The 21,464-nt window shown below is 29.4% G+C and overlaps 1 protein-coding gene across 1 annotated transcript; it reads right to left on the bottom strand.

Moving 5' to 3' along the window:
• Nucleotides 1-17,096: 17,096 nt before the first annotated feature.
• On the bottom strand, nucleotides 17,097-21,193 carry LOC105631053 (Tetratricopeptide repeat (TPR)-like superfamily protein). The gene is made up of 2 exons (XM_012213046.4): nucleotides 19,498-21,193; nucleotides 17,097-18,856 (listed from the first exon to the last, which is right to left on the bottom strand). Exons 1-2 carry the CDS (start codon nucleotides 21,031-21,033, stop codon nucleotides 18,050-18,052), a joined length of 2,343 nt encoding a protein of 780 aa, XP_012068436.1. The 5' UTR covers nucleotides 21,034-21,193; the 3' UTR covers nucleotides 17,097-18,049.
• Between the last annotated feature and the right edge of the window lie 271 nt (nucleotides 21,194-21,464).

Genomic DNA, 21,464 nt, shown 5'->3' with positions numbered 1-21,464 from the left:
ATATTTGGTTCTTGCATGAAACACTGGAGTCTCAACTAAGTTGATTGCTGACAAATTATCACAATACAACGGTATTGGATAATCAATTTCTGGATGCAAATCCTTGAGCAATTGTACCAACCAAGTGCTCTCTTGTGCTGCCATTGTTGCTGCTTGATACTATGCTTCTGTGGTTGAGAGTGCCACCATTGGTTGTCTTTTACTACACCAAGTAATTGCTATAGAACCCAGACTAAATATGTAGCCTGTTGTCGATCTTCTTGTGTCATAATCACCAGCATAATCAGCATCACAATAGCCCTCTAATTTGCAATCAACTTTGCTTTTATAAAATAACCCGAGATCAATTGTTCCTTTAATATACCTCAAAATTCTTCGAACTACTTCCAAATGAGGCTTTTTTGGATTCTGCATGAATAGACTTGCTACTCCAACTGTGAATGCAATATCTGGTCTTGTTAGTGTCAAATAGATTAAACTTCCAATTATCTGTCTATACATTTTTGAATCCTCCAAATCTTTGCCTTCTGAAATACTTAGTTTGGTGTTGATCTCAATTGGAAGAGCAAGAGATTTACAATTGAGCATTCCGTACTTCTGGAGTAAATCTTTTGCATACTTTTGCTGACATAGGAACACTCCATCCTTTGTGCATTCCACTTCTAATCTAAGAAAGTGATTTAATTCTCCAAGTTCTTTCATTTGAAAGCAAACTGATATATTCTCCTTTGTATGTTGGACCTAAGTCTCATCATCTCCAGTAATGATGAGATCATCAATATAAACCAGAAGGATTGCTAGTTTCCCTTCCTGAGCTTTGACAAATAAACTAGAATCAGCTAGTGTAATTGTATAACCATTGTGAACAAGGAACTTAGCAATTTTTCCATACTAAGCTCTCGGGGCTTGTTTGAGTCCATATAGTTCCTTCTTCAACTTGTAAACATGTTGAGGGCAAAGCTTATTTTCAAACCCTTGTGATTGCTCCATGTAAAATTCATGATCCAACTCTCCATTCAGAAATGCATTTTTCACATCTATCTGCCACAGATTCCATGACTTGCACGCTACAAGTGCTAGTAAACACGAACAGTTGCAATCTTGGCTACTGGACTAAACGTCTCATCATAGTCTAGTCCATATTGTCGTGAAAATCCTTGAGCTACTAATCGAGATTTGTATCTCTCAATTGATCCATCTGGACGAGTCTTGATCTTGTAAACCCATTGCATGATATGAGCTTTAAATCTCTTGGCTTTGGGACTAAATCCCATGTTTAATTTTCTTCCAAAGATTTAACTTCTTCCTTCATGGCTTGTACCCATTTCGCTTTCTATACCTCTTGAAAGGATTCCGGTTCCTTTTCAACTTTCGGTTCTAGAGAGAAAATTCGTTTCTAAATTACTTGCTTTATGTAAAGGGCCCAAAATGTTTCTGGACATTTATATGCAAAAAAAGTTTTCAAAATGCGAAAATAATAGCCAAAGAAATTTTACATGCATTGTAATTTATTATTATTAAGGTATATCACATTAGTGAAGATTAAACGGAAGGATAAAAGTATCTTTATCATATTTGGCTAAACAAATAAAAGCATATGTTATGTAGGTTTAAATATGATTCATAAAAGACCTAACTGCATATGAAAGCTTAAATAGTATTCAAAAGTGCAAGTACCCACCAATTACAAAGAAAAAAAAGAATAGAAGAGAATGAAGGCGGACTCTAAGGTTGGAACTTTAGCTATCCATAGAGAGAAACAAACTTGCACACAGAGGGGTAAAGCTTGCTTGGTGCAAATCAGAATCCATTTCCTTAAGCAGAGTAAGATCCCCGAGTTGTACCAAGCAAACTCAATCTAATAGTGAGTATGAAAAAACAGAAGGATTTGGTGGTGTTACTTAAGGTTAATTTAACTACTTTAAATAGGAAAAAGCATACTCCATAAGTCTAGTAATTTAATAAAAATATATAATTAAGCAACTCATTTAGGGACCTGACAAATATGAAACAATAGTATCAGAATTTAATTCAAGAATAAATTAAAAATTTTTTTTGGATGACAAACTCCTAATGAGAGATTTAAACGACAAATCTGCCATTGGGAGAGTTTGGTTTCAGGAAAAGATATTCCTATAGTGTGTATTGAGATTCCTACAATTTCTCTAATTTTTTTGAACATCTTATATAACACAGGGAAGTCCCGCAGAAAAATTATGACTTTATTTTATACTGATTTTGATATTTGTTCTTTTATTTGTTTATTTAATTTTGGTTGATGAGTGCCTTTCAGCACCAATCATAAAAGATGGGAGAGATCACTTGAAGAGATTTAACCTTACCACAAATAAACTGGCTTGAGAATACACTTTACCACAAATAAAAAAAATTACTCTTTTTATTAAGAGAAGATTTTTTGGATTTTACCTTAGTTTTATTGTTGGCTCAAGGGTCAATTTTATCTTGCAATTTTGATGATTATGCAAACCAAATAAATTTAATATTCTTGTATGTGTTAAAGTTATTTTATATGGATTTTTAATATGGAAATTGCTAAAGAAGGCAAGTTCTTACAATTTAAGATTCTTTAAAGATTATGAAGCTTATTGAACATTTTTCTAGTGGTAAGTATCTTAGGATGTATTGTAGGACAGAGAGAATATTCTTTTATAAGCACAAAGATATTTTTATCTCTCTTAAAAATCATTTTTGCAAAATTGCCTTAAAAAGAAAAGTCAAATCTTTCCTCTTTTAATTCCATGTACCTAAATGAAAAAGATTTTGGCCTAATTATTTTTGGCAACAAATAATTGAGTATTTGCAAAAGATTCACATATCTTTTTATTTTCGAAAAGTCAAAGATATTCTTTAAAGCAAAGAATCAATGTCTTTTATAATGGAATTTTTATTCCTCTTATAAGAACGTTGTTTCTTCTTTTGAGAATTTAGTTTTTGCAAGAGTAAGAGTCCATTGATTGAAAGTTTCATATCTCTAAAAGCTCTCTCTTTAAACCCCCTTATTTCTTTTCTATTTGCTTCAAGAAATATTTTTCAAAGAGAAAAGAAAATTTTTCAGGAGAATAGTTCTGAACTTCATTTCTATTTTCTAAATCTTTTTTCTGTTCTTCCTATGCTTATAATTGCGTTTCTTTCCGTCTATATAGATTCTTGTAATCTGCTTTAGGCTAGAAGTTTTTAAATGAAAAATTTTTGTGTAATAGCTTAGGTGAAAAGCTATAGTGTAATAGGTTATCAAGCGACCTTCTGCTTGTGTGAGATTCTAATGTCTTGATGTGAGTTTCTGTTCTTTGCCAAAACAGAAAGGGTTGAGATTGACTAGAACATTCCGAAATCTAGTGGGACAAAGGTTAGATCTAGGTGTTGATCTATTTCCTTGTAAAGTAGTTTGTCTCTTCCTCTTGAAAAGAGATAATATAGTGGAGGATCTCAAGATAAGTCTTGGGGAGCAGATGTAAGCGAGTTAGTGCCGAATTACTATAGATCTCTATATTTATCTTCTTTTATTTTCTAAAGTTTTCCTTGATTATATTCTGTTTACACAACTATTAATCTTTTTAGAAATATAAAGTTGTTAATGAGTTTCTGTTTCTAAACGTGAATAAGCTTTATCTCTGTGGAACATTAGAACTCTGGATTTCTGTATTGTGATTATACCAAGTTCTAATTTGTCCTTCTACATTTAGTATAAATCACAATATGAGTTTTCTAAATTTGCTTAAGCTTTGTGAAGCAGTTTTAAACGCAATAATTGTCTTCACAGAGTCTTTCTAAACTTGCAATAAGCTTTGTGGAGTAGTTCAAAGCGCAATAACTATTCTTCACAAAGTCTTTCTAAATTTGCTTAAGCTTTGTGAAGCAGTTCTAAACGCAATAACTGTTCTTCGCAGAGTCTTTCTAAACTGGCAATAAGCTTGGTGAGGAAGTTCTAAACTTGATAATTAACTCTCACAAATGCTTTCTAATTCCGCTGCAACAAAATTCTGATTTTATGTTTTGAAAGTCAAATTTTTAGAAAACTCAATTCGCCCTCCCTCTTGATTTGTGCCATACATAAACGGGACCTATATTTATAAACATGAATTATGTACACTAAATTAATAATTAAAATAGTTTGTCATTTTTCTACAAAAAAAAAAAGGGTTTTTGTTATTTGTAACTTATTAGAAACGTGAATTAGGTCTTCATTACATGCAAATGAAAATATCCATTTTCTTGACAAAATAAATAAAAGGAAAGGATAGTATTTTAGGGCGGTTTGGATTAACTATCATGCCTGCTTAAAACTAATAACGGTTAGTTGATGAATGTTAGTGTTTGATAAAATTTTGGTAGAGATTATTATTAAAATGTAAAATGAATATCAAGGTTATAATTACTTTTATATATACTAGTTTTTTTTTATGACGTACCTTATACGTTAACTATGCTCGTTATATATTTGTACTTTTTTAATTTTTTATCTATATAATATTAAAGTATAAGTTTTTTTTTTAGATTAAAATAAATACAATTGCTTAATTTGTATTGGATTTTATCGTACAAGCTATTTATAATATTATTTCTTATGTACGTAATTCTATTTTTTTTTTTTTATAATGGATTAGTCTCAAAATAAAATTCAACCAAATCCCTAGACTTAATGATTCAGTCCCTAATTTTTAAATGCAAATTCTTAAAACCTTAATAAAGTGCCCAAAAAGAAAATCAAGCCATCACTCAATTTTCAATATCTTGCCCTCAACCCCAAATCAATATCTATATACAACTATAATGAATAATAACAATAAAGTACTTTTTACTGCTGGGTAAAGAAAAGAAATAAGCAGATAATTTGAATTGATAATGGTAATTATTTTACCGTATTATTTACTCAGTGCATTAGAGAAAGAAATATATGCACATACACATAAATTATTGAAACCTCCAAAATTGATCTAAAACAGAAATATATAGTTCTATTTTTTTCCAGTTTTATAAATATTATTTCCTTTCAAGTCAAATAAATTTAGAATATAATAGAAAAAATTAATAAAAGTAAAAATGTTTAATCATCAAGAGGTCATTTATTTATTGCAAGGGAGATATAAATCTTTTACTAAATTAAAGTGATAATAGGTACAAATAAATTCAGTAATGAAAAGGAAAATAAAAAATAAAAAATTGTTATTAAGAATAGAATTCCTTTCGTAACTCCACGTATAATAAGAAATAAATTATATTAAAAAAATACCAATTTGAATTTCAAAAATTAACCCCTTCTTTAACTGAAAATGTTGTAATTTAATGAAATTTGATTTTGATAGACGATAAAAAATATTATAGCCAAGTCACTAAATGAAAATTACAAAGCAAATAATGATATGATTTAATTTTGTTTCTCTATTTTTCTAAGTTGCAAATTTAGAATAAATAAATAATTAAGTTAATTAATTAATAAAAAGATTACATAAAAGAAACATTCTTTCCTACAACCATACAGAAAAGAAAGAGTATATTTTTTTCTTTTTTATTATCTATATGTATTTATTTAAAAACTAATTTTTAGAAATTATATCCAATCAAATAATAAAATGTAATTTTTATTTTTTTTGTCTTAACTACAGGTATCTCGAGTCCATTAGACTAGAACTAAATCATGTTCACACCGGATCAGCCCATAAAGAGGTAAAGTGCTCTCAGCGAGTATTTGATTCATCTATAAGGATCGAACCCACGACCTCATTTAAGGGAAAAGAGTGTAAACCATTCCCACTTTTATATAATATAGATATAGATATGAAAAATAAGACAAACAAAAAGTTTAAAAATCTTTCTTCGTTCAACATTCTATTTTTCTTTTTTTAGAAATTTTTAAAATTTTTCTCTATTTTTTTGTGTTGATTAGACAATTTAAATATTTTAATTAATATTTTGCTATAAACTATCCATTTTAAATTTTATATATATATATATATATATATATATATATATATATATATATATATATATCTACCTAAAATTATATTTTATTAGTTGATTAGATATAATTTATTTAAATTATTTTTTAAATAAATACATATAAGTTTTTCAAAATTTCAAAATTTATTTTTTAATAAATATATATGATAATGAGACATTTCAAAAATTTTTATATTTTTAAAACTATTTTTTAAATATTTGATTCTATTTTTGTTATAGTTTAAAATATTTTATTTAGGAGAGAGATAAAAAATAAAGAAGTATATTTTTTATAATATTCTTTTTTTCTTTATGTTTGTATAATTTGATTGAATATATTTTTTAAAATAAATTTACAAATAGAATATATTGTTATATCTGTATATTTATATATATTGAAACGCATTTATTAAATGATGTTGTAGAACTGTACATATGCACTAATAGTAAATTTTAGATAAATGACGATATAAATTAAACTGAAGTGTATGTATATATATACTACTGTTTTATTCATTAACCGTTATATTCGCATTAATTTCAAATGAAATTTTATTTTAAAATTATAAAAATTTAAATAATATAAGACAAAAATTATAATCAATATTTAATATTAAAAATTAAAATCAATATTTAATATTAAAAATTAAAATCAATATAAAAAATAATAAAAAATGAGCAATGACATAGAAAATTGAACGAGAATATAATCTAACGTGCAATGCATACCATAAAAAAAACTAGTTATATATAAAAGTACAAATGAGGGGAACATTGGATTCCTAAAATACTCTTACTAAATTTATGAATTGAAAAAAATATCATTGAAGATTTTGATTTTATTGATTCAAAAAATAAATATAATTTGATTTAGATTGGTTATATTAATTTCCTAATTAAATCTAAATTCTATTGGATGAAATAAGAAATCATATCATATACTATATAAGATACATATTAAATATGCCAATAATATAATATCTTTAAGAATTTTAATTTTATTGGTTGAAAAAATTAAGATAATTTAATTTCAATTGCTTATATTAATTTTCTATTCAAATCTAAATTCTATTGAATAATACAAAAAATCATATTATATACTAAATAAGGTATGCATTAACATATTAAGAATATAATATCTTTAAAAAATTTAATTTTATTGGTTTAAAAAAATAAAAATAATTTAATTTTAACTGATTATATTTAATTTTCTATTTTAAAGCTATTAAATAATAAAATTAAATTTTATTAAATCTATAACATAAAAGTAAGGAATTAGTAGTTGGCAATGTAGGCTAGGTATATGGGAAGAGCTCTCGGGTTCGAACACTACTAAACACACCTGCGGGGAGAGGCGAAGAGCCTTAACTGTGACTAAGCCCCGAGCCAGATTTAGTCGGTCCATGGTAATAGGGTCCGGATATCGGTACTTTATAAAAAACAAAAAGTAAGGAATTAGCAAATGACAAGAGTTTACTAGAACATGTTTTACTAAGTTAATTAATATTTATAACGTGCTAGCTAATGTTAATTAATAGAACAAATACCGGCTAATCAATATATATATATATATAAAAAGCAAATATTTTTTTCCCCAGAAGTTGACATGTGGCACTTTTCAAATGAATGCTCTTCCATTGCTCTTGCCACATAAGATTCTTAGTGATAACACATGGGATTATAATGCCACATAGAACTCTTAAATTTTAATAGTGTCACTTAGAATTAAATTATTAGTTATATTGTTATATAAATATTGATATTAATTATAATTCAATTATCATAATTAATACGTATTAGTAAAATAATTATAATTATAATTATTATAATATTGTAACCTATCTTTTCAATTAAAATTACATAATATTGGTCCTAATTGTCATTCAATAATTCAATTACTTATACAATTTTGGTAAGATCAATTTTTTTTTTAATTTCAATAATTCTTATACAATTTCTTTTTGACATTGATATATATTTTTCTCTTCTAATTTTTATTACTCTATTAAATTAGGAAAAATTTGATAAATCATAAGAAAAAGCGGTTTATATGAAATTATCATCAAGAACGATATATATACGTCTATGATTGAATTTCTACTGTCCATTTTATTTTATTTATTTTATTATTTTTAATATCATCTAAGAAAGTTTATTAATTCAAAAATAAATTAAAGAAAATTATTTTTAATATATATTTTCTTTTCTTTCAATTTTATTATAGACATTATATAATTTTTATATAATTAGTCTAATGTTTTGAATTTTAAATAGATGTTCTTTAATTTAAATAATTTTTAAAAAATTAACAAATATAATATTATAAATAATTTAAATTATAAATTTTTCTTAATTAAATTTTATATTTTAAAATATTATCATAATAAATCTAATATTATAGATAAAGATATTTACTGTGCATAGCACAGGTATACTCTAGTATTATATAATAACTACCTAATACTATAACATTATATTAATACCTATTTAAAAACTAGCTAATATTAATTAATATTGATCGAAAAATTTTTATTACTTAATTTTTATTAATGGAAGTCTTACAATTTTTATTAAATATAAAAGCTATTGATTTTATTAATTAAATTATAAAAGTTATTTTGTTGCATAAGGAATCAACTATATTATTGCATAAGAAGTCTTTAATATTCTTTCCCATATGTATGCAAACTTCAAAATGTTATTTTTAGTTATTTTTTATGTTTTTATTTTGTATCCTTGTTACTTTATCTTATAAGTTTTTTCGTTTCTATCTTTGTTGGTAGTGATTTATGTAATTCAATTTTGTTTTCCTATTCTTACAAATGTCATGGCTTGCTTTGGTTATTATTATTTTTATTTTCCCATATTTTTTCAATTATGAAGTTTTAGTTTTGTATTCTATTTTGATTTTTTTTACAATATTTATTCATTTTGTCTACGTATATATTATAATATTTACCATAAAATATTAAATAAAAAACACCTAATTAATGTATTTATTTTTGTACTCAATATATAACTTATTATCATTTGTATTATATTATAAAAAACCAACCAACCATAGTTAGAAAAAACAAAAAATGAATAAGTATAACGAGTTTTAACGTGCAACATATAAAAGTACCAATAGGAAGTATAACATTGGGATGGACAAAAAATAAAAGTTAATTTTAATAAGTTGTCCTCTATTTTGATTGGATAACAAATAAAATAAGAAAATCTTATTTAACAAAATTCTTTAATGGGATTTGATTTTATTGATTTCTCACTTAAATTCAAAATAAAATAATAATGTTTAGTATTAATATTTTAACTAAATTAGGAATCTTAATCTTTGTCTTGTCAAATTAATATTTTAGCTTATTTTCTTATTGTATAAAGAGTTAATTATTTTATATATATTTTAAATTATTCAAAATCTAAAAAATGCTCCAATAAAATTATCAACTAATAAAATGATTATATTACATGATGAATTGATTTTACAACTATTCTATGTTAGCTAACCTCATAATAGACGACACTAAAACAATTAATAAAAACAATTCAATTAAAATAATTGAAATAAGTACTTATTATTAAATGTATTGTGATACTGTCAATAGTAAAATCTAAGATTTACGAGAAATATCTTAATTACGAATTATTTAGAAATTATAATGATAATTCAATTGAAAATTTCATTAAAATATCAATATATATTATTTAATTATTATAAAAAAATCACCACATAAAATTTTAATTTTCTTCGGCTACAAGGTTACTTATTGTTTTACTTTAAAATTTTTTCTCCTCATCATTTTACTTTTTAATTATAAAGGTATCATTTTTCTTGGGCTATTTTTTTTTTTAAAATTTTTCCACCTTGTTTCAATGGTAAAGTTTTATTTTTGCATTCCATTTTGATATTTTTTTTACTGTATTAATTCATTTTGTCTATATAAATATTAATATAATATTTACAGTAAAATATTAAATAATAAGCATCTAATTAATGTATTTTTTTACTCAATAACTTTTTATCATTTTTATTATATTATAAAAATACTAATCATCAAACATATTAAAAAAAAAAAAAAAACTTTGTAAATATAACGAGTCGTAACGTACAATGCACGTGGTTAATACTAGTAAATAATACTAGTAAAGAGAAAAGGGAGAAACAAATAATCATAATTAGATATATCAATACTAATATTGAAACAATAAAATGAATATATAACATTCACTCTAACATCAAACTGAGGAGGAAGCAAGATTGAAGTTGGCAATTAAATAGATGGCTAATTTGGCTATTCATCTTTATATAGAGAGAAAATTCGTTTTCTAATTACCTAATTTATGTAAATGGCCCCAAAATATTTCTAGAGAGATTGCTGACGTTTGTATGTAGGAAAAGTTTTCAAAAGGCGAAAACAACTGCGAAAAATTCATTCATCATAATTTAGTATTATTAAGCTATTACACATTAAACATCAAAAGGAAGGATAAAAAGATCGTTATCAAATTTGACTCTTCATCTTTGTATAGAGAGGAAACTCATTTTCAAATTACCTAAATTATGTAAATGGCCTCGAAATATTTTTGGAGAGTTTTCAGAGATTTGCTTGTGGGAAATGTTTCCAAAATGCAGAAATAACAACCAAAGAGATTTTCCATGCATCATAGCCTAGTATTATTATTAAGATGTTGGACATTAATAAAGATCAAACGAAAGGATAAAAACATCTTTACCATGTTTGGCTATCCATCTTTGTATAGAGAGAAAACTCGTTTTTCAAATTACCTACTTTATGCAAATGGCATCAAAATGTTTCTGAAGAGTTTATTGGACGTTTACCTGCAGCAAATATTTTCAAAATGCGAAAATAGCAGCCAAAAAAATTTTTCATGCGTCGTAATTTAGTATTATTAAGATGTTGCATATTAATAAAGATTAAACAGAATGATAAAAACATATTTACCATATTTGGCTAAGCAAATCAAAAACATATGTGATGTAGGTTTAAATCTGATTCATCAAAAACCTGACTGCATATGAAAGCTTAAATTGTATTCAGAAGTGCAGTACCCACCAATTACAAAGAAAAAAATGGATAGAAGAGAACCAAGACTTACTCTCAAATCGAAACTTTAGCTATCCATAGAGATAAAACAAACTTGCACTCAGAGGGATAGAGTTTGCTTGGTACAGATGAGAATCCATTTCCTTAAGCAGACAAGGTTCCCGATCTGTACCAAGCAAACTCAATCCACCAGTGACTATGAAAAGAGAGAAGGAATTGTTGGTGTTGCATAAGGTGAATGTAACTACGTACTTTAAATAGGCAAAGCATACTCCATATAAGTTTAGTAATTTACTAAAAATATATAATTAAGCCAACTCATTTATGGCCAGACAAATATGAAATGATTATGTCAGATTTTAATTCAAGAATGAATTAAAATTTTTTTTTGGATGACAAACTCCATATTGACCATAATTAGCAACACGAACCATATTCCATACGTGCACCTGACTGATGGGAATAACATTTAAAAAGTTCAAATGTTTTTTAAATATCATCTTAGTCCTAAAGTATGTTTAATAGCATAGGATATATAGTGATTATTAAGTTTGAAAAAATAGTTCTGCAATCAGAAATGGAAGGATAATTCTGATTCCTTTGATTAAGCTCCAAAGTCAGAATCGAATGAGAAATAAAATGGTTATGTTTCTCAAGTAATGCCTCAAAGATGGAGAGAAATGACTAAACAGTTATTGTTTTTGAGAAGACTTCTGGTCCTATGCTTCACTTTATGTTATTAATTTCTAGGGATAATTTCATTTTCTGTGGTGATCGATGTGCTCTTCAGGTTATTTTTAAAACAGCAAAACAAGTGTAATGAATGTTCTTTTCTTTATGTTTTTCATGATGCGGGTTTAAAAGTGAGAGTCAACTTTGTTATTCAGATAAACTTTGTTATTGAGATCAACCTATGGTTTTTTCCATATGTGTGTGTATATATATATATATATATATATATATATATATAAACTATAAATTATGACTTTATTTTATACTAATTTTGATATTATTTCTTTTATTTTTTTATTTAACTTTAATTGATGAGTGCCTTTACAGATTTTGTTCCTAAAATTAAATTTTAATGGAGTTTTCATTGTGCCTACTTTTACAAGAGAATAAACTCCAAAATGTTCATTAAATTGCAGAATATTTCCCTGTTAATTTTATTTACGTGGTTTTGTGTCTTAATGTTATTCTATCTTACAATCAAACTCCTTTCATCTCCAATCAAAAGTATTATCAATTATATATATTGTTTGCTTCAAATATTGAGTTTATATAAAATTTAACTGATTACCTTACTTATGTTCAAATTAATATTTAAGTTTCTTTTATATTTAAGAAATAATTATAATATCACTAATTTTATGTCTATATAATTATCGGATCCTTCCAAAAGTGAGCTTTTAAAGAAGCAAAATGCTTCCGAAAGGACTCTATATCCATTACTCGAATTTGAAACTGTTTGGTTAAAAAAGAATCTTAACCTGAATCTATTATGTATGTACCTGAATCCTATGTGCATTCCAATTTTTCTTTTTTGTTTTTACAAATTTTTGACTTTTTTTTACTACGATTTTTACTTTGTTTCTACAATTTAATTGGCCACTGAAAATTTTTTGAATTTAATCATATCTAATCTTGAAGAATTGAATTTAACAAATTTAATCATGGGCAAAAAATACAATGCAAAATCCTAATCATTTTGTATTCATAGAAAATTATTAATAGTCATTGGATTTTTTTACTATTTAAATTTTTATCATTACATGGACGAGTGAGCATTCGGCCAATTTGAGTAACATTTTTAACCAAAATAAAATTAACCAATTTTTTTTTTTGCTTCAACCAAATTTAACCAAACTAATTTTTTAACCGAACTTTACCGAATTGTTTGGGCTGAATTAATTTTGATTATTAATCGAACCAAAATAAAAGAAAATCAAAAACCTAATTAACTTATCAATTTAATCAAAAATCATGATTAACCGACTCTAATTGAAATAAAAACTAACCGAAATTACTAATCACTATTTAATCAAAATAAAAATTGAAATATTTTTAAATTTTATTATCTATTTAATCAAAATTACGTAGTTTTAAAATTTGATTAATTTGATTTGATTAACTTTTAACTGAATATTTAACCGATCATTGAAAATTAAAATATTTTTATCAAACATTTATTCACTGAACCGAACTCTCCGAATTGACTGAACCGAATGTTTAGCCTAATTAGAAGATAAAATGAAATAGAAACCACTTTCCTATCTTATAGGAAACCACTTGTCTTCTAGGGCCAAAGTCTTCTCTTAACTTCCTCGGGTAATTAAAGTGAACTTTTTCTTTGTTTTCCTTTAGCCAACATAGGATGTTTGCCCTGCTCTTTACCAAGGGAGTGAAATCTTCTTCCCTAACAATCGAGTTATTGCTTCGAGTATAGGGCAACCAAATGGAATAGCTCAGTCTGGACCTGTTGGGTCTACTAACCCTCACAGGGGAGTACCTTCTTTATCTATCAGGCTTTCTTCGGATTTCAGCGTCCTTAGCTTACGCTTGTTGTGCCTTCCATGCTTTGTGTAGTCTCACGAAGTTCTTAGCTCGGACCATTAGCTCTGCAAAAGAATAAGGTTTATCAAAGTTTAATGAATTGAAGAGTTTGTTATACTTATAGTTTTTAGACATGGTGAATATGGCCACTTCAGTGTGGAGGTCTTCTAGTTGCATAGCAAGTTTTTGGAACTTGGTGATGTAGTCTGGGAGTGACTCGTCCTTCGATCTCTTCAAGTTTATCAAATCCGACGATATTTTCTTACTCAAGATGCATGTGATGAACCGAGCTTTGAACGAGGCTGCGAGTCGGGCGAAGCTAAGAATGGAACCTATCTTGAGCATTTGGAACTATTCCTACGCAGGTCCTTTCAGGGCGATGAGGAATGCTTTGCACTATAATACATCTACTGTCGTTTAGATGTGCAAAACTGTTTGGGAATTCGCGAGGTGACTCCAAGGATCCGTGGTTCCGTCCTAAGTCTTGAATGTTGGCATCTTAAATTTATAAGCGAAATTCACCAACATGATTTCAGTGCTCAAGGATGAGTCATTTCTTAACCCAAAATCGGTGTTGTCTCCTACCTCTCAGAAATCTTTCAGGACTTACAGGGTTTTCTTCCGGAATTTTTCTTCATCATTGTGATATATGTTTCCAAGCAAGGGTGTGGATTGCACCAACGTGTTAGTCCTGTTCTGGGTGTCTATGTACCAAGAAGATTCACCATCTTCCGTCCCATCACCTGGTTGCATATTGACGGTGCTTCCTTTTATCATGACATTACCTCGTCGCCTTCCGCTAGGAGGTATCTGAGATATCGAGTTCATTGGTTTCGCCATTATTCTTTCTAGCACAGTTCCGAAATTATTATAGGCTTGGGTCAGTAGTGCTGCCGCCTGTGGATTTAGAACGGACACATCAGAAGGCGTGGGGATCATCTTCCCCACTGAGCTCCATGCTCTGTCTGTTTTCCCAATTCCTGCAGCGGGTGTTTTTTCCATCTTGTTATGAGGATCTAGTGTGTTGTTCAATATGTAGGGGTGAGCATTCTTCTCTATTAATCCAAAAGCGTGAAAATAATTCAACACACGCCCACCGCACCAATTTGATAGTCTTAAAAATGTGAAGTGTTACTATAATGAATGATACTTGCATATGTATATTGAATATGGAAGAGCATTAACCTTTTCCCTAGAAGGTCTTGTGTCTTATATACATGGTTAGGATATGGTTAGTTATTCGAGGGATTCATATTAGGGACACTATCTCCTAATATCAAGCCTATACCCGTTTATTTTCTTATTGTTTCTTTATTTAGGTTATTATTGTTGTTGTCTATCATTTATCAATACAAAATTTTCAATTCTGTATACTAGTAAAAGTGTTTAATCATATGCTTCTAAAATACAACGCAAGCCACTTTTTTTATATTTCTTTATATTCAAAAGTTGTTAAATTCTTTCTTTTTTATCTCTTTTTAACCATTTATCCCTTATACATGTATTTAACATGGGGATTTTCAAAGTGCTTCTACTTTGGATATTTAGGTTTGCAGGTGTTTTATACAATTACGTCGAGGTAAATGTAACTAGAAGCCATTGCTTGTATTTATTGTTATTTTTGTCTCTGCAGGGTCAACCTCTCTCTCTGGTTAGACGTCTGGCCTCATCAAAACAGTGGCGATCAACGTGGCTTAAAGACCATTCCTCTGACTTTGGAAAGATGGAGATCATCACGTAATTTCTCAACAATGATGTGAGTGATTTTTTTTTTTCTCTAATTTTCCTTTTTATTTACTTACATCTTCTCTAGATTTAGTAACTCTTGCTATGAACCTGCTGATCGATTCACGTACTGTGGGTGCTAATGGAAGTTCGAATGTTTCTAAAGTCATGTTTCTAAATAAAAATCACCTAATTAATTTTTTTTACTGAATAACTTATTATCATTTTTAATATATAATAAAAAAAACTAATCAACCATTTTTAGAAAAAAAAAAAAAAGTGTAAGCATAATGAATCTTAACGTGCAACACACATTATTAATACTAGTAAAGAGAAAAAGGAGAAAGACAAATAATCACAATTGGATATGTAAATACTTATATTGAAACAATAAGATGAATATACAGCTTTTACTCTAACGTCAAACTGGAAAGGAAGCAAGATTCTTTTACCCTAACATCAAACTGAAAAGGAAGCAACTTGAAGCTCACAGTTAAATAGATGGCTAATTTGGTTATTCATCTTTGTATAGAGAGGAAACTCGTTTTCAAATTACCTAATTTGTGTAAATAGCCTGGAAATGTTTCTAGAGAGTTTTCGGACATTTATGTGCAGGAAACATTTTCAAAATGCGGAAACAACAGCCAAAGAGATTTTTCATGCACCTTAGCTTAGTATTATTAATATGTTGCACATAAAGATCAAATGGAAGGATAGAAATATTGTTACCATGTTTGACTATTCTTCTTTGAATAAAGAGCAAACTCGTTTCGAAATTACCTAATTTATGTGAATGGCTTGGAAATGTTTCTGTTTGTATGGAGAAAATGTTTTCAAAATGCAGGAACAGTAGTGAAAGAAATTTTTCATACATCGGAATTTAGTATTATTAAGTTATTGCACATTAAAGATCAAACAGAAGGATAAAAAAAATATTGTTTTGGCTGTTCATCTTTGTATAGAGAGGAAACTCGTTTCCAAATTACTTAATTATGTAAATGGTCCCGGAATATTTTTGGAGAGTTTTCGGGCGTTTGCGTGTAGGAAACATTTCCAAAACACGGGATCAACGGCTAAAGAGATTTTCCATGCATCATAGCTTAGTATTATTAAGATGTTGCACACTAACAAAGATCAAACGAAAGGATAAAAACACCATATTTGGCTGAACAAATAAAAAACATATGTGATGTAAATTTAAATTTGATTCATCAAAAAACCTGATAGCATATGGAAGCTTAAATTGTATTCAGAAGTGCAATTACCTACCACTTACAAAAGAAAAAAATGGATAGAAGAGAAGGAAGGCTTACTCTGAAATTGGAACTTTAGCTATACATAGAGAGAAACAAACTTGCACACAGAGGGATAGAGCTTGCTTAATGCAGATGAGAATCCATTTCCTTAAGCAGAACAAGATTCTCGATCTGCACCAAGCAAACTCAATCCACCAGTGAGTATGAAAAAAAGATGAGATATATTGTTAGCTTTAGATCCTCCGGTTCTACTTATTAAAAAATATATAGAAACTATGGTATCACTAACATTAGCTAGGAAATGGAATATCACTCTCGTAGAAACAGTTGAAAGAATGAAAACATAAAAACACTTAAACTTGTATTTTAAACTATGCTTTCGCTTTGTATCGAGGGTCACAATTTTACAACTATACAATCAAACATTTATATAATAAGACATGTGAAACTGAAAGGTAAATAATAGATTCTAACATTTCATCTACTTAAATAGATAACTCATAAATTACCCACACATTTAATACGTAGAAACTCCAAATTTAATAGCACTTTAATATTTCAATTTATTATTTCTAACAGAGATTACCATGACTGCAATTTAGATTGTTGAATAAAGTATTTGGGAAATGCACAGTTACGGCAGCCAATTACTCAAGCATGCAGTTTCAGCCATCTCATTATTACAAGGATGAATCTGATGAGAGACTTACTTTACTACAAGGATACACAGTTGAGGAAAAACAGTTCAGCATTTTTCTCCTCTATGTAATCAGCTGGCTTTATTTTTGCTTTTCTTTTTCCTCCAATTTTCTTCCAGATGTCAGCTAGCCAAGTTGTCCTTGAGTTACGTGTCTCTCAAATGGTAGCAACACTAAGGCTACAAAAAGACTTCCTTCCATAACCAGTCAACAAGTTTGTGAAGAGGCAACATATGAATCATTTCTAAAAGCCAATGATCTAAATGTATCTTTTCTGAACAAACAACACTATAGTCCCACTTTGTTAGCAGTAGTGATGACAGCAAAGCTAACTACTCGGTTTAGTTTAGCTTTAAGTTCTTTTGTTTGGTAGAGAGTTGGTAAAAAAAAAAATATTGCATTTTTTATAAATAGAGCTGCTGGGGCAGATTTGAGATAGGGAAAAAGAAGAAAAGAGAGCATGAAGCTGAGAATGAAGAAAAAGAAGAAAAAAAAAATCTTTGTTTCATGCTTTGTAAATCCTTTGCTATGAGTACTGAATATATGTTTTCCTCTTCATCTATATCTCTTCTTTTGTTATGTGTTTAAAATAAACTTCTGTCATTTCTTTGAGAAATCTACAACCATCTCTCCTCCCCCATTTTTCCAACACACTTCTTCCAGGACTTATGCTGACCTCTATTGTTTTGTTCTAGGAGTCGACAACAGTTAACTGGTAATGGAGACATGCCAACACTTATAGGTGTGGAGTGTCCAGGCAAATGCATGCAAGACCTTTAATCTTTTTCTAGTTTCACCAATAATCCCCACAGGAACAGGAACCCCCTTCGAAGTGGTGAAAGCGATGATTATCTCTTAAGATGATCAACCTTTTCACAATCTTGGATATGTATTTGATGGCATTGTGACAATCTTCGCATATCCGCAAGTTTTTAATCACACGAATAGGTCTTCCAGGAGGTATGGACAGAACCCCATATGCTACAGCTAATTTCTCACTGTGATACTTGAGCATATGCTCCTTTTCCTCCTCATCCACATCATGTAAAACCATTTTTGTTGAGGACAAATATCCCTCATGCTTCATTTTCAAATACATCTCTTCAAGAAATGCATATATTTTATCCCTCTCTGGGTGGAAGCAATCCCCAACTGTAAAAGTATGAATTTTATTTTGCGCTTCAAGCCAGCTATGCCCAGGTACCTTCTTCACACCTTTATCCCTCATTTGCAATCTCATCTTACTAACATCAGGCCATCTTCCTGAAGCAGCATATAAATTTGAGAGAAGAATATACATCCCTGAATTATCAGGCTCCATCTTGAAAATTATCTCAGCAGCCTTTTCACCTAATTCAGTATTGCCATGGACCCTGCTTGCACCAAGTAAAGCACCCCATGTAGAAGCATCTGGTTTGAAAGGCATGTTCCCTATTAAATTCTGGGCTTCTTCCAATCGTCCAGCTCGACCTAAAAGATCAACCATGCAAGTGTAGTGCACTGAATTTGGTGTTATACCATATTCTTGATTCATTGAATAAAAATATTCAGTTCCCTTCTCTACCAAGCCCGTATGACTGCAAGCAGACAACACACCAACCTGAACAGCAAATATTGAGCAAAAACTAAGAACTTTTAATAGAGAAAAATTTTCTGCATAAAAGGATTTTATTAGATTCGAAGATACCATCATGAACAATCGTAATATATTTAAGAATTCATTTACTTATAGCAAATTTTAATTAGTATCTAATTGTCATATTTTCAGCAGATGTTGCTTTACATAAATTGATAATCAGATAATATGAAAATGTTTCACATGGTAAAATCCTAAGGTTGCATCACATTACACTAAGGAGAATACAGGAAAAGTTAATATAAGTAGAAGAGGCTGCTTAAGTACTTCCTCGGTGAGGACATGACCGACTTGAGCCAGCATATTGATAAGTAAACTTGTTGCCTGATGGACTCCTAGTTGAATAATCAAACAAGCATTGTCTCTTTAATTCTTCCACCTCTTCTCATCAAGAAAGCTCCACAAGTTTGAGGTCTATATTAAGACTCAACTCAAGAAAGCATTACTCTCAACTCTATGAGGTTGGTTATACTAATAATTTATTATGCTGATTTAAAAAAAGTTACCATTAAAGCCTTAGCAAATATTAAGAAAATTAGTATATCTTATTCAACTATGCATGAAGAATATTTAAGAGTGGGTCAAAGGAATAAGTTAACAATTACCATAGTGGCATCATCAGGCTTGAAACCCATTCTTTTCATTGACTCAAAGACCATCAATGCCTCTTTGCCAAATCCATGCCTTGCATAACCATAGATCATTGTATTCCATGAAATTAAATCTTTATCAGCTATTTCTTGGAATGCATCATCTGCCTCATCGATGCTTCCACACTTACAATACATTGCAAGAAGCGCGTTCCCCACATAGCATCCAGCCTGGTATCCGGCCTTAACCAGCCAACCATGCAATTGCTTCCCCAACTCCAAAGCTGCAATATTGGCACATGCTGTTAAAGCAGAGGTAAATAAGGATCTGTTCAACCTTGCCCTATCCCTCTTCATTTCCACACAAAGTTGTAGAGCCTCTTCACTTAAACCATTTTGAACATAGCCAGCAATCATGGCTGACCATGAGATAGAATCATGCTGAGGCATCCTATCAAACAAATCCCTTGCATGGGCGACTTCCCCACTCTGAGAATATCCTGTGATCATTGTATTCCAGGAACTAATATTTTTACATGGCATTGCCTCAAAAAATTCTTTTGCCATGTCCATCCTCTTACATTGTACATAACCTGCAACCATTGCATTCCATGAAACTGAATTCTTCTCAGGCATTTTATCAAAAATACTTCTTGCCTCATCCAACATTCCATTTTGAACATATCCAGAAACCATTGCCGTCCATGTAAACACATCCCGAGTTGGAGCCAACTCAAACAATCTCTGTGCTTCTTCTACGTCTCCATTTTGTGCATAACCAGTAATCATAGTGTTCCATGAAACCTTATCTCTTATAGGGATCCGATCAAAGAGCCTCCTTGCATCAGCTAACCTCTTCCTCCTCAGAAACCCACCCATCAAACAATTCCAAGACACGATGTCCCAATCCATTTTTGACTCAAATAACTTCCTCGCATCCTCTATCCTCCCATTCTGCACATAGGCTGCAAGCAATCCATTCCAAGAAATTGCATTCTTAGACGGCATCTTATCAAATATTTCTCTAGCTTCAACAACAAATCCCTTCTGTGCATACCCAGATAGCATTGCATTCCAAGAGACAATATCCCTTGCAGGCATTTTCTCAAAAAATGTGCGGGCAGCAGTAAGACTTTTATTCCTCACGTACCCTGTAAGCATCACGTTCCAAGAAAACAAATCTCTGTTAGGCATTTTATCAAACATTTCTCTTGCAAGATCAAACTTGCCATTTGACAAGTACCCAGAGATCATTGCATTGTAGGAGATCGTGCTTCGAGAGGGCATGGAGTTAAATATTTGAAGGGCAGAGTCACATTGGCCATTGTGCATTTGAGTGGTGATTGCCATGTTACATTTCACTATATCTGAGTCTCTGGAGGTTTGTGATTCATTCTTGGATACTTTTTTTTGTTGGCTTAATTCTTTCTTTGATGGGTATGGATTTGGGCTTGTGAATTTGGTTGTGGAAGGTTTGTTAATGTGTTTTTCCTGAGATTTCTGCGTACTAACGCAGCTGTGCAACTGTCTCAACCAGAATCTCCCGCGCATTTGCTTCAGTTTGAGAAATCAGAAGTGTGGGCGACGTTTTGACTGTGTCCTTATAAACTAGCCTTGAAGCATTTTGATATTTGAGGCATTTTTTATGAAGTGTGAACTATCCTGAGGTTTGAAGTTGTGGTACTACTTTAGGAGTCTTTTTTATGTTACCTAATGAATGGACGCAAATTCTTATTTAACTGCAATTTTATCTTGTCCCCATGTTGTATAATTTCTGTATTTCATGTTTAATTTTGGACTTATGTTCAACCAGATGCTTAGTTATAAAAATAAATTTGTATTAAAAAGTTTCATATTTTGTCTCATATTTACATATAACAGGGTGAGCATTCACTTAGAATTACCTTAATTTTAATTCATTCGAATATATTTTTATGGTAACCGAATCCGAAACTTAATAGTTACAAATGGATCCAAATCGA

The sequence above is a fragment of the Jatropha curcas genome, chromosome 8 (genome assembly GCF_041381405.1).
Source record: "Jatropha curcas cultivar XTBG-Jc1 chromosome 8, XTBG_Jcur_1.0, whole genome shotgun sequence".
NCBI lineage: Eukaryota > Viridiplantae > Streptophyta > Magnoliopsida > Malpighiales > Euphorbiaceae > Jatropha > Jatropha curcas.
The sequence above is the reverse complement of the archived record's forward strand: the minus strand, read 5'-3'. Positions and strand labels throughout refer to the sequence as shown.